Genomic DNA, 13,585 nt, shown 5'->3' on the forward strand with positions numbered 1-13,585 from the left:
ATATATATATATATATACATATATATGTGTATATATATATATATATATATATATATGTATATATATATATATATATATATATATATATATCTTATTTAATTTTTTTTAAACTAGAGAGAAAAAGTTACACCTTTTATTGAGCGGCCTTTAAACACAAAACATTTAAGAATTAAAATAGTAAAATTAATAAATGTGTAAATAAAAATAAATAAAACATTTATTTAATAATTGATTTTATGCAGGAGAATTCTATCTAAGAAATATAATAATAAAAATAAAATTATACCATATAATAATAATAATAATTATATTGATAGCACATTCTAAAAAGAAATCCTGTCACTGTGAATATAAGCCACTGAACGGGTGCCTGTGGGTAAAAACTGAATAAGCAAAAAATTCCGAAAAATGCAAGGCAATTAAATAAATGGGCAATTCTTAAAGGGGTCATCTATCCAGGCCTGACCATGGTTTGCTATCTGCTTGCACACTGGTTGCGTTTGGCTTGGCTTATCACCGTGGAGCAGGTTCTCGCAGCCTCTTATCTTCGCCTTTACATTTCCTTGCACCCATCACCAAAGGTGACCCCTCATAATTATGTGTCTGTAAAGCCTAAACACCTTCCGGATTTGGCAAGGAAAAATAGGTAAAGTTGTAGCCGCAGCAGATTTGGCTTCTGTGGAAAGCCCTAAAATTGTGCAAGCTGACAAAAATTTTAATTGAAGCCACACAATCCCCAAGATTTTACCTGGATTTACATGAATTCTGGAATATAAAAATTGGCAAAAACAGAATGTTGGAAATTTGCATTGGCCACGTTTGCGTGGCTCTGTCCTGTCTTAGAGAAACCCATCTATGACGACAGCAAAAAAAAATCCTGTGTCCACTTCTGCACACGTGTCTGTATCTGTTTTACTAATTGTTGCATTTAATTTCATCAATGTATTTATATATTTCCAGGAGGAACCACAGAGGAATGGCACAATGCAGAAACCTAATAAAAGATACCCTGGCTCGCCATAAAGTATCCGTTCACTGTGTAAGTTTGGTGTAATGTAATGAACTTTAGGGTATGCACTTCTCACAAAGGACCTAATTAGGCTTTTACTGTCATTGGAGAACATTTTGCATCTTTTAGATGCTTCGCATTGTGAAGACTGATATTTTTATGAACAGCCGGCACTAAGCTTGACCTGAGCATAACCTGTTTTATTGCTGGAGGCTTAAAGTCATTATTAAAAATGAACGTTTTTAAATTAAGTGTTTAGCATTTATCATCTTAGATTTTTATGTGACAATTTCCAAACAATAGCCTGACACTTCCTGCAGCTCACCTGACAGCTTTGCTGCATTGACTGGAACAGAATGAGCAGAGTCATCTCATCATTAGAGAGTAGATAAGTAAATTGTTCTGGTGGAGGCCTAAATAAGGCAAAATAATAATTGTATACCATATACGTGCAAATCTGGATATGATATACAGTATCCTGATTTGTGACTGTACCGCACAACAGCCTTGTACTGAAGCTTCAGAAAGAAGCAGGGTCTAAGGGACACTATAAGCACATAGGCAAAACAAAGGCTAAGGGACAGGAAACAAACAGTTGTAAATGATACATTGGCTAAATGTTTAAAAGTCAGCAGTGGGCACCACGAGGATCTGTACTGTAAGTAGTGGGGACCACAAGGATCTGTACTGGGAGCAGTGGGCACCACAAAGATCTGTACTGTGAGTGGTGGGGACCACAATGATCTGTACTGGGAGCAGTGGGGACCACGAGGATCTGTACTGTGAGTAGTGGAGACCACAATGATCTGTACTGGGAGCAGTGGGGACCACAAGGATCTGTACTGTGAGTAGTGGGGACCAGAAGTATCTGTACTGTGAGTAGTGGGGACCACAAGGATCTGTACTGTGAGAAGTGGGGACCACAAGGATCTGTACTGTGAGAAGTGGGGACCACAAAGATCTGTACTGTGAGTAGTGGAGACCACAAGGATCTGTACTGGGAGCAGTGGGGACCACGAGGATCTGTGCTGTGAGTAGTGGAGACCACAAGGATCTGTACTGGGAGCAGTGGGGACCACAAGGATCTGTACTGGGAGCAGTGGGGACCACGAGGATCTGTGCTGTGAGTAGTGGAGACCACAAGGATCTGTACTGGGAGCAGTGGGGACCACGAGGATCTGTGCTGTGAGAAGTGGGGACCACCAGGATCTGTACTGTGAGAAGTGGGGACCACAAGGATCTGTACTGGGAGCAGTGGGAACCACAAGGATCTGTACTGGGAGCAGTGGCGACCACAAGGATTTGTACTGTGAGTAGTGGAGACCACAAGGATCTGTACTGTGAGTAGTGGAGACCACATGGATCTGTACTGGGAGCAGTGGGGACCACAAGGATCTGTACTGTGAGTGGTGGGGACCACAATGACCTGTACTGGGAGCAGTGGGGACCACAAGGATCTGTACTGGGAGCAGTGGGGACCACGAGGATCTGTGCTGTGAGTAGTGGAGACCACAAGGATCTGTACTGGGAGCAGTGGGGACCACGAGGATCTGTGCTGTGAGTAGTGGGGACCACAAGGATCTGTACTGGGAGCAGTGGGGACCACGAGGATCTGTGCTGTGAGTAGTGGAGACCACAAGGATCTGTACTGGGAGCAGTGGGGACCACGAGGATCTGTAATGTGAGTAGTGGGGACCACCAGGATCTGTACTCTGAGTAGTGGAGACCACAAGGATCTATACTGGGAGCAGTGGGGACCATGAGGATCTGTACTGTGAGAAGTGGGGACCACAAGGATCTGTACTGGGAGCAGTGGGGACCATGAGGATCTGTAATGTGAGTAGTGGAGACCACAAGGATCTGTACTGGGAGCAGTGGGGACCATGAGGATCTGTACTGTGAGCAGTGGAGACCATGAGGATCTGTACTGTGAGCAGTGGAGACCATGAGGATCTGTACTGGGAGCAGTGGGGACCACGAGGATCTGTACTGTGAGTAGTGGGGACCACCAGGATCTGTACTCTGAGTAGTGGAGACCACAAGGATCTATACTGGGAGCAGTGGGGACCATGAGGATCTGTACTGTGAGAAGTGGGGACCATGAGGATCTGTACTGGGAGCAGTGGAGACCATGAGGATCTGTACTGGGAGCAGTGGCGACCAGAAGTATCTGTACTGGGAGCAGTGGAGACCACAAGGATCTGTACTGGGAACAGTGGCGACCACAAGGATCTATACTGGGAGCAGTGGCGACCACAAGGATCTATACTGGGAGCAGTGGCGACCACAAGGATCTATACTGGGAGCAGTGGCGACCACAAGGATCTATACTGGGAGCAGTGGAGACCACGAGGATCTGTACTCTGAGTAGTGGGGACCACAAGGATCTGTACTGGGAGCAGTGGGGACCATGAGGATCTGTACTGGGAGCAGTGGAGACCATGAGGATCTGTACTGGGAGCAGTGGCGACCAGAAGTATCTGTACTGTGAGTAGTGGAGACCACAAGGATCTATACTGGGAGCAGTGGCGACCACAAGGATCTATACTGGGAGCAGTGGCGACCACAAGGATCTATACTGGGAGCAGTGGCGACCACAAGGATCTATACTGGGAGCAGTGGAGACCACGAGGATCTGTACTCTGAGTAGTGGGGACCACAAGGATGTGTATTAGGCCCAATTCCTTTTATTCGCTTTATTAATGACTTTGTGGGTGAGACTGGGAGTAACGTGTCTGTCTTTGTAGTTTTTGTAGGATAATAAAAACTGATATTGGCAATATACTATTAGAAAAAGATTTAGCTAAAATGTCTGCATGGACAAACTCATGGCAGATGAGTTTTAACGTAGATAAAAGTAAAATAAAGCACTGCGGCCAGACTAATCGTATCGCTGCATATAGAGTAGATGGACATAAATTCGGGACTACAGAACAGGAGAAGGACGGAGGATTCTGGTTACAAGGAAGCTAAGCAGCAGCACTCAATGTCAGGCAGCAGCTGCAAAAGCAAACAAGATTTTAGGGTGTATAAAGAGATAAAATCTTGTGATTCCAACGTATTATTACCCCTCTATTAATCACTTGTGATGTCACATCCGGAATATGGGATCCAGGTTTGGGCAGTGCCTTGAAAGTAGGACATGTAAAAATGGCAACTAGATTATTACATGGGATGGAGGCCGGTCCTATAATGAGAGGTTAGAAAAAAGACGCCTCAGAGGAGATTTCACTTCTATGCATGAATACATGTGTGGGCAATACAAGGGACTGGCAAATGACTTATTCTTTCCAAAGAACTTACAAAGAACCAAGAAACATTCGCTATGTGAGGAGGAAATGGCGATTCTGACATCTAAGTAAGAAAGGGTTCTTTCCAGTTAGAGCACAAGAGGCAGTAATGGCCGACACTAGATCAGCATTTATAAAGGGCTGATACTTTTCTCACCATTAATGGCATTGTGGCTTATAAAGAATCTAGCGATAGAGAACATATGATTGATGGAGAAAGGCTGAACTTGATGGAGCGGAGTCTTTTATTCAATCTCTGTAATTATGTAGCATAGCTAGGACTTGTCGGTAGCTTTCCTGTCACTGACCCGGCCTCTGAACGAGCGGTTATACCCCATCATCAAGGCTTTGTCATTTTTGTCTTTTCAGAGATCTTTATTTAGTGTCAGTGAATAGAAATATTAATAGATTTCATGGTGGGAAAACCCATCACTCATGCAACAATAGAAAGATCTGATACAGCAAATAATAAATCTGAAGTACGAAAACAGGATAAAGGATGTCACAAAACTGGGGAAGTTCTCATTTATCAATGAACAAGTTTTATTTCAGTAAAATATCCCTGAACCTCATGCTGCCACATTCCGTAGAGCAATATCCAGTGATTGGCAAAACTTTACAAACTTCTAGTAAATCAATGACATTTTACCTTTATCCCGACAAACGCTGGATCTGTACTGCTCCCTTGTCTCATCACTTTCACTGCGAGAGTCCCAGCGCTCTCACACACACGGTAATAGGACTCAGGCAGCTCCAACACCGACCATGTCACTCCTAGTCTGCAGATATTGGTGATAATAAACCATTGATAAGTGAGATGATCGATAGGTAGAAAGACAGACAGACGGGTCGGAGAGAAAGAGGACGCACCCCATACACAGCAGAACATAGATCAAAAAGTTTATTCCAAAAGGTACACAATGTAGTTTTATATACAAGTGTATGTGTGTGTCTATATATATATATATATATATATATATATATATATATATATATATATTATTTTCCACAAAGTACCCCCAAAAAAACAATTATCTATTTATTAAATTACTCGCCCAACCTAGACCCCTGCGACGACTTCTTCTTTCCAAGAATGAAGAAACATCGAAAAAAGGGAAAGTGTTTTCAGGACGTAGAAGAGGTTAAGAATAAAATAGCTGGGGGCATTTAACAGCATTCGTTCAGAAGAATATAAACCTGAGAATAAACTGTTGGAACCAGTGAATATCATCTAATGGACAGTATTTTGAAGATGATTAATGTTTTCAAGATGTTATGTGGAATTTAAAAAAATTAAATAAGTCATTCTCGTTTTTTGGGGTACCCCCTTGTGTATAATATACAGCTCTGGGAAAAATTAAGAGACCACTGCAAAATGTTCAGTTTGTCTGATTTTTCTCTTTATAGGTATATTTGTGAGTAAAATGTAAATTGTTCTATTAGTCTATAAAATTCTGACAACATGTCTCCGAATTTCCAAGCAATAAATTTTGTATTTTTTTTTTCTGACAAAGAGAAATGGTCAAAATGAAAAAAAAAATCCCAGTGCTTTCAAACCTCAAATAATGCAAAGAAAACAAGTTCATAATAATTTAGAAACAACAATACTAATGTTTTAACTCAGGAAGTGTTCAGAAATCAATATTTTGTGGAATAACCATGATTTTTAATCACAGTTTTCATGTGTCTTGGCATGCTTTCCACCAGTCTTTCACACTGCTTTTGGGTGACCTCCTGGTTCAATTCTTCTTTGTTTGATGGCTTGTGACTATCCATCATCCTCTTGATTACATTCCAAAGGTTTTCAATGGGGTTCAGGTCTGGAGATTGGGCATGCCAGGGATTTGATGTCGTGGTCTCTTAATTATTTCCAGAGCTGTATATATGTGTCTGTATATATGTGTGTGTATGTATGTATATGTTATATATACATAATATACTGATCAAAAAAAATAAAGGGAACACTAAAATCCCACATCCTAGATATCACTGAATGAAATATCCCAGTTGTAAATCTTTATTCATTACATAGTGGAAGGTGTTGAGAAAAACAAAACCTAAAAATGATCAACGCAAATCACAACTAATATCACACGGAGGTCTGGAGTTGGAATGATGCTCAAAATCAAAGTGGAAAATGAAGTTTCAGGCTGATCCAACTTCAGTGGAAATGCCTCAAGATAAGGAAATGATGCTCAGTAGTGTGTGTGGCCTCCACGTGCCTGTATGACCTCCCTACTGTACAATGCCCGGGCATGCTCCTGATGAGGCAGCGGATATTCTCCTGAGGGATCTCCTCCCAAACCTGGACTAAAGCATCCGCCAACTCCTGGACAGCCTGTGGTGTAACGTGACGTTGGTGGATGGAGCGAGACATGATGTCCCTGATGTGTTCAATCGGATTCAGGTCTGGGGAACGGGCAGACCAGTCCATAGCTTCAATGCCTTCATCTTGCAGGAACTGCTGACACACTCCAGCCACATGAGGTCTGGCATTGTCCTGCATTAGGAGGAACCCAGGGCCAACCGCATCAGCATATGGTCTCACAAGGGGTCTGAGGATCTCATCTCGGTACCTAATGGCAGTCAGGCTACCTCTGGCGAGCACATGGAGGGCTGTGCGGCCCTCCAAAGAAATGCCACCCCACACCATTACTGACCCACTGTCAAACCGGTCATGCTGAAGGATGTTGCAGGTAGCAGATCGCTCTCCACGGCATCTCCAGATTCTGTCTCGTCTGTCACATGTGCTCAGTGTGAACCTGCTTCCATCTGTAAAGAGCACAGGGCGCTAGTGACGAATTTGCCAATCCTGGTGTTCTGTGGCAAATGCCAAGCGTCCTGCATGGTGTTGCGCTGTGAGCACAGCCCCCATCTGTGGACGTCGGGCACTCAGACCATCCTCATGGAGCCGGTTTCTAACCATTTGTGCAGACACATGCACATTTGTGGCCTACTGGTGGTCATTTTGCAGGGCTCTGGCAGTGCTCCTCCTGTTCCTCCTTGCACAAAGGCTGAGGTAGCGGTCCTGCTGCTGGGTTGTTGCCCTCCTATGGCCCCCTCCACGTCTCCTGTTGTACTAGCCTGTCTCCTGGTAGCGCCTCCAGCCTCTGGACACTACGCTGACAGACACAGCAAACCTTCTTGCCACAGCTCACATTGATGTGCCATCCTGGATGAGCTGCACTACCTGAGCCACTTGTGTGGGTTGTAGAGTCCATCTCATGCTACCAGGAGTGTGAAAGCACAACCAACATTGAAAAGTGACCAAAACATCAGCCAGAAAGCATTGGTACTGAGATGTGGTCTGTGGTCCTCACCTGCAGAACCACTCCTTTATTGAGGGTGTCTTGATAATTGCCAATAATTTCCATCTGTTGTCTATTCCATTTGCACAACAGCATGTGAAATTGATTGTCAAACAGTGTTGCTTCCTAAGTGGACAGTTTGATTTACTTGGAGTTATATTCTGTTGTTTAAGTGTTCCTTTTATTTTTATGAACAGTGTATATATATATATATATATATATATATATATATATATATATATATGTAGAGTTCAGTCTTTTGTACTGTGGACATTGCACTTACGTTTCTGGAGAAATCTTATTCCCGGTTGGATCAGAAATTTCAAATTCAAAACTATCAGAATTGACTTCATACAACGGATTTATGATGTAGCGAATCCTTCTCTGGTTTATGTCTTTTTGTGTAAATGTTCGTCCAACGTGATCCCCTACAGAACAGAGAGCTTCAGCCACAGCACTAAGCACAACGAGCATCTCAAGACATCAGCAAGGGAAACTCTAATACAAGGAGGATGGATTGATCAGGCAGCAATCTGTAAGGCTGGGTTCACATTACATTTGGGCCACATGTCTGAAGCCCTTAAAAATGGGATTCGGAAGAAACCACCAACAGAGCCGTTCACCATAATGAGGCAGACGGCCTCAACTTGTGCTCCTTCAGGCATCCGTTCTAGCAGGGTCTATTTTTTAGTCGGGCATAAAAGCCCAGTCTACCACACATTCGTGCCCACCTAAAAAAGATGAACACTGCAGGAACAGACATACAACCAATATAGGTAACAGAGTGGAAATTGGCTACAAGATACAAAGTGATACAAACTAAATCATAAAAATATATTTTTATTGAATTAATGTATAAAATAGGCAAATTAAAAAGACAGAGATAGGCCTCCAAAAATGGGGACACAGACCACAAAACATGAATCAAGTGGACATATATACAGAATCAATGATGCACGTAAACAAAGTGCTAGTCCTAATGCAAAGGCAATAATATTAAAAGGAAAAAAAAAGCCTTCTAACTATTAAGCTTATGTGCTAAAATATCATGGCCTCCTAAATAGAGATGCTAAAAATAATCATGGCATAAATTCATTGGTGCCTATATGAAGTTAAATGCATGCATCTCACATCAACAATAAACCCAGGGTAGCAACAGATAAAGAGTAAACAGTAAATGGTGTATTACCTATATGTAGAGGCCGCCAAGGGATAATAACGGGTGATGTGTTCCCACCACCAACACGCTGTTTCACGTCGCTTCTTTCGGGGGCTTTTTTCTTACAGTAGCATCTCCATTTAGGAGGCCATGATATTTTGGCCCATACAGCTTAATAGTTAGAAGGCATTTTTCCTGTTAATATTATTACACTTGCATTTGCACTAGCACTTTGTTTACATGTATGCATGTTTCCCATTGATTCGATATACGGTACATTATATATCTAACTGATTCATCTGGACCTTTGTTTTGTGGTCTGTGTCCCCATTTGTGTAGGCCTATCCCTGTCTTTTTAATTTGTCTATTTTATACATTAATTCACTGACAATATATTTTTATGATTTAGCTTGTATTTCTTTATATCTTGTGGCCAATTTACGCTCTGTTACGGATATTGGTTGTATGTCTGTTCCTGCAGGGTTCATCTTTTTTAGGCGGGCACGAATGCGTGGTAGACTGGGCTGTTATGCCTGTATATCTAAGTGTTCAAGAGTCCAGAACCTTGTGGTTATTGTTCTTGGGACATATGTGCTTAACTGCAGGAACAGAGACAACACTGAGCACAAAGTGTCTCAGCATCATTACAGCAATTGGTTCCTTCTGATCCCCATTTTACATGGCTTCAGACGTAAGCCCCAACGGAACCAGAAATCTGTGTCCTGAACATAATGTGAACATAGCCTAAAAGTAAAACTCATTGATTTATTATATCTTATTGTGAAACCACAGGACTCCAGTAACAAAACCATTGGGTACACACAAACCTATCATTTATAAGACACTTGAAAATATTTTCAAATCAAATAATTACCCAGGTCATGATCAAATGTTTGTCTAGTCCAAATTGTAGTCTAAGTTGTGGTCCATATTAGAGTCTAGGTTATGGCCCATGTTATAGTCCAAGTTATGGTCGAAGTTAATTGGGCTAAGGAGAAAGGAAAAAAGGGGACGACCAAAAACAACATCACTACCTTGCACCGTGAGAAGGGTGAAGGCCCAAATGCAAAACAACTTGATGTTACAAAAGTCACTTTGTCTTTACCCGATTTTGCATGTTCCAGGTGTCCAAAGCGTGGAGATCTCAGAATAATATACAAGAGGTCTTCATCTGCGCTATCAGTGTCTGATGCCCTGAGATTCCAGGATGTGATCTGGACGGTCGACCTTCCATCCTTCATCGTCTCTACAGTAGATGGATTTCTCTTGTTTACTAACTTTGGAGGAGTATTATCCACATGGTTTACCTAAAAGAAGGCAGGGAAATTAGAATTCTGTTGACTTTTATGATGTTTTTTTTTTCTGCCAATGCCTCGCTCTCAAGAGGATGTTTTCCGAAAAGTTAAAATGTCCACTTAAATACATTATGAGAGACGTTGTGTACCTCTGAGCAGTGCAGCCTCTTCTTCAGGAGAAAATTATATTTAAAACCTAGTGGCATTTGTTATAGGTTAAGGACTCCTAAAACATGGATTTTTTCATATGTTAGTAGTTACCTTTGGTTAAACTGCACTTTCAGTTGAGAAGTTTCAGTCTGCCTGATGCAAGTGTCAGGTCTGTGTGTCTCTCCTTGTAATATAGGCTGGATGTGAGGTCTGTGTGTCTCTCCCAGTAATATAGGCTGGATGTGAGGTCTGTGTGTCTCTCCTAGTAATATAGACTGGATGTCAGGTCTGTGTGTCTCTCCCAGTAATATAGGCTGGATGTGAGGTCTGTGTCTCTCTCCCAGTAATATAGGCTGGATGTGAGGTCTGTGTGTCTCTCCCAGTAATATAGGCTGGATGTGAGGTCTGTGTGTCTCTCCTAGTAATATAGACTGGATGTCAGGTCTGTGTCTCTCTCCCAGTAATATAGGCTGGATGTGAGCTCTGTGTCTCTCCCAGTAATATAGGCTGGATGTGAGCTCTGTGTCTCTCCCAGTAATATAGGCTGGATGTGAGGTCTGTGTGTCTCTCCCAGTAATATAGGCTGGATGTGAGGTCTGTGTGTCTCTCCCAGTAATATAGGCTGGATGTGAGGTCTGTGTGTCTCTCCCAGTAATATAGGCAGGATCTGAGGTCTGTGTTTCTCTCTCCCAGTAATATAGGCTGGATGTGAGGTCTGTGTGTCTCTCCCAGTAATATAGGCAGGATGTGAGGTCTGTGTGTCTCACCCAGTAATATACGCTGGATGTGAGGTCTGTGTGTCTCTCCCAGTAATATAGGCTGGATGTGAGGCCTGTGTGTCTCTCCCAGTAATATAGGCTGGATGTGAGCTTTGTGTCTCTTCCAGTAATATAGGCTGGATGTGAGGTCTGTGTGTCTCTCCCAGTAATATAGGCTGGATGTGAGGTCTGTGTTTCTCGCTCAGTAATATAAGCAGGATGTTAGATCTGTGTGTCTCTCCGAGTAATATAGGCTGGATGTGAGGTCTGTGTGTCTCCCCCAGTAATATAGGCTGGATGTGAGGTCTGTGTCTCTCCCAGTAATATAGGTTGGATGTGAGGTCTGTGTTTCTCGCTCAGTAATATAAGCAGGATGTTAGATCTGTGTGTCTCTCCCAGTAATATAGGCTGGATGTGATCTGTGTGTCTCTCCCAGTAATATAGGCTGGATGTGAGGTCTGTGTGTCTCTCCCAGTAATATAGGCAGGATGTGAGGTCTGTGTTTCTCTCTCAGTAATATAGGCTGGATGTGAGGTCTGTGTGTCTCTCCCAGTAATATAGGCTAGATGTGAGGCCTGTGTGTCTCTCCCAGTAATATAGGCTGGATGTGAGCTCTGTGTCTCTCCCAGTAATATAGGCTGGATGTTAGATCTGTGTGTCTCTCCCAGTAATATAGGCTGGATGTGAGGTCTGTGTGTCTCCCCCAGTAATATAGGCTGGATGTGAGGTCTGTGTCTCTACCAGTAATATAGGTTGGATGTGAGGTCTGTGTTTCTCGCTCAGTACTATAGGCTGGATGTGAGGTCCGTGTGTCTCTCCCAGTAATATAGGCTGGATGTGAGGTCTGTGTGTCTCTCCCAGTAATATAGGCTGGATGTGAGGTCTGTGTGTCTCTCCCAGTAATATAGGCAGGATCTGAGGTCTGTGTTTCTCTCTCCCAGTAATATAGGCTGGATGTGAGGTCTGTGTGTCTCTCCCAGTAATATAGGCAGGATGTGAGGTCTGTGTGTCTCACCCAGTAATATACGCTGGATGTGAGGTCTGTGTGTCTCTCCCAGTAATATAGGCTGGATGTGAGGTCTGTGTGTCTCTCCCAGTAATATAGGCAGGATGTGAGGTCTGTGTTTCTCTCTCAGTAATATAGGCTGGATGTGAGGTCTGTGTGTCTCTCCCAGTAATATAGGTTGGATGTGAGTTCTGTGTGTCTCTCCCAGTAATATAGGCAGGATGTGAGGTCTGTGTGTCTCACCCAGTAATATACGCTGGATGTGAGGTCTGTGTGTCTCTCCCAGTAATATAGGCTGAATGTGAGGTCTGTGTGTCTCTCCCAGTAATATAGCCAGGATATGAGGTCTGTGTGTCTCTCCCAGTAATATAGGCAGGATGTGAGGTCTGTGTGTTTCTCCCAGTAGTATAGGCTGGATGTGAGGTCTGTGTGTCTCTCCCAGTAATATAGGCTGGATGTGAGGTCTGTGTGTCTCTCCCAGTAAAATAGGCTGGATGTGAGCTCTGTGTGTCTCTCCCAGTAATATAGGCTGGATGTGAGGTCTGTGTGTCTCTCCCAGTAATATAGGCAGGATCTGAGGTCTCTGTTTCTCGCTCAGTAATATAGGTTGGATGTGAGTTCTGTGTGTCTCTCCCAGTAATATAGGCAGGATGTGAGGTCTGTGTGTCTCACCCAGTAATATACGCTGGATGTGAGGTCTGTGTGTCTCTCCCAGTAATATAGGCTGGATGTGAGCTTTGTGTCTCTCCCAGTAATATAGGCTGGATGTGAGGTCTGTGTGTCTCTCCCAGTAATATAGGCTGGATGTGAGGTCTGTGTGTCTCCCCCAGTAATATAGGCTGGATGTGAGGTCTGTGTCTCTCCCAGTAATATAGGTTGGATGTGAGGTCTGTGTTTCTCGCTCAGTAATATAAGCAGGATGTTAGATCTGTGTGTCTCTCCCAGTAATATAGGCTGGATGTGATCTGTGTGTCTCTCCCAGTAATATAGGCTGGATGTGAGGTCTGTGTGTCTCTCCCAGTAATATAGGCAGGATGTGAGGTCTGTGTTTCTCTCTCAGTAATATAGGCTGGATGTGAGGTCTGTGTGTCTCTCCCAGTAATATATGTTGGATGTGAGTTCTGCGTGTCTCTCCCAGTAATATAGGCAGGATGTGAGGTCTGTGTGTCTCACCCAGTAATATACGCTGGATGTGAGGTCTGTGTGTCTCTCCCAGTAATATAGGCTAGATGTGAGGCCTGTGTGTCTCTCCCAGTAATATAGGCTGGATGTGAGCTCTGTGTCTCTCCCAGTAATATAGGCTGGATGTTAGATCTGTGTGTCTCTCCCAGTAATATAGGCTGGATGTGAGGTCTGTGTGTCTCCCCCAGTAATATAGGCTGGATGTGAGGTCTGTGTCTCTACCAGTAATATAGGTTGGATGTGAGGTCTGTGTTTCTCGCTCAGTAATATAGGCTGGATGTGAGGTCCGTGTGTCTCTCCCAGTAATATAGGCTGGATGTGAGCTCTGTGTCTCTCCCAGTAATCTAGGCTGGATGTGAGGTCTGTGTGTCTCTCCCAGTAATATAGGCTGGATGTGAGATCTGTGTGTCTCTCCCAGTAATATAGGC

At 43.3% G+C, this 13,585-nt stretch overlaps 1 protein-coding gene across 3 annotated transcripts in view; it reads right to left on the reverse strand.

The window, feature by feature from the left end:
• LOC138648410 (FRAS1-related extracellular matrix protein 1-like) overlaps positions 1-13,585 on the reverse strand; it is a 153,301-nt gene that overhangs the window by 15,789 nt on the left and 123,927 nt on the right. For 2 of the 3 annotated variants that reach the window (XM_069738128.1, XM_069738129.1), the window contains exons 26-28: positions 9,872-10,073; positions 7,891-8,035; positions 4,949-5,078 (exon numbers count right to left, since the gene is read on the reverse strand). In XM_069738128.1, coding sequence (XP_069594229.1) covers positions 4,949-5,078; positions 7,891-8,035; positions 9,872-10,073 — 477 coding nt within the window. The remainder of the gene's footprint in view (positions 1-4,948; positions 5,079-7,890; positions 8,036-9,871; positions 10,074-13,585) is intronic. The other variant, XR_011315101.1, reaches the window with a different exon arrangement.

Source organism: Ranitomeya imitator, chromosome 8, assembly GCF_032444005.1.
Source record: "Ranitomeya imitator isolate aRanImi1 chromosome 8, aRanImi1.pri, whole genome shotgun sequence".
In the NCBI taxonomy this organism is placed as follows: Eukaryota; Metazoa; Chordata; class Amphibia; order Anura; family Dendrobatidae; genus Ranitomeya; species Ranitomeya imitator.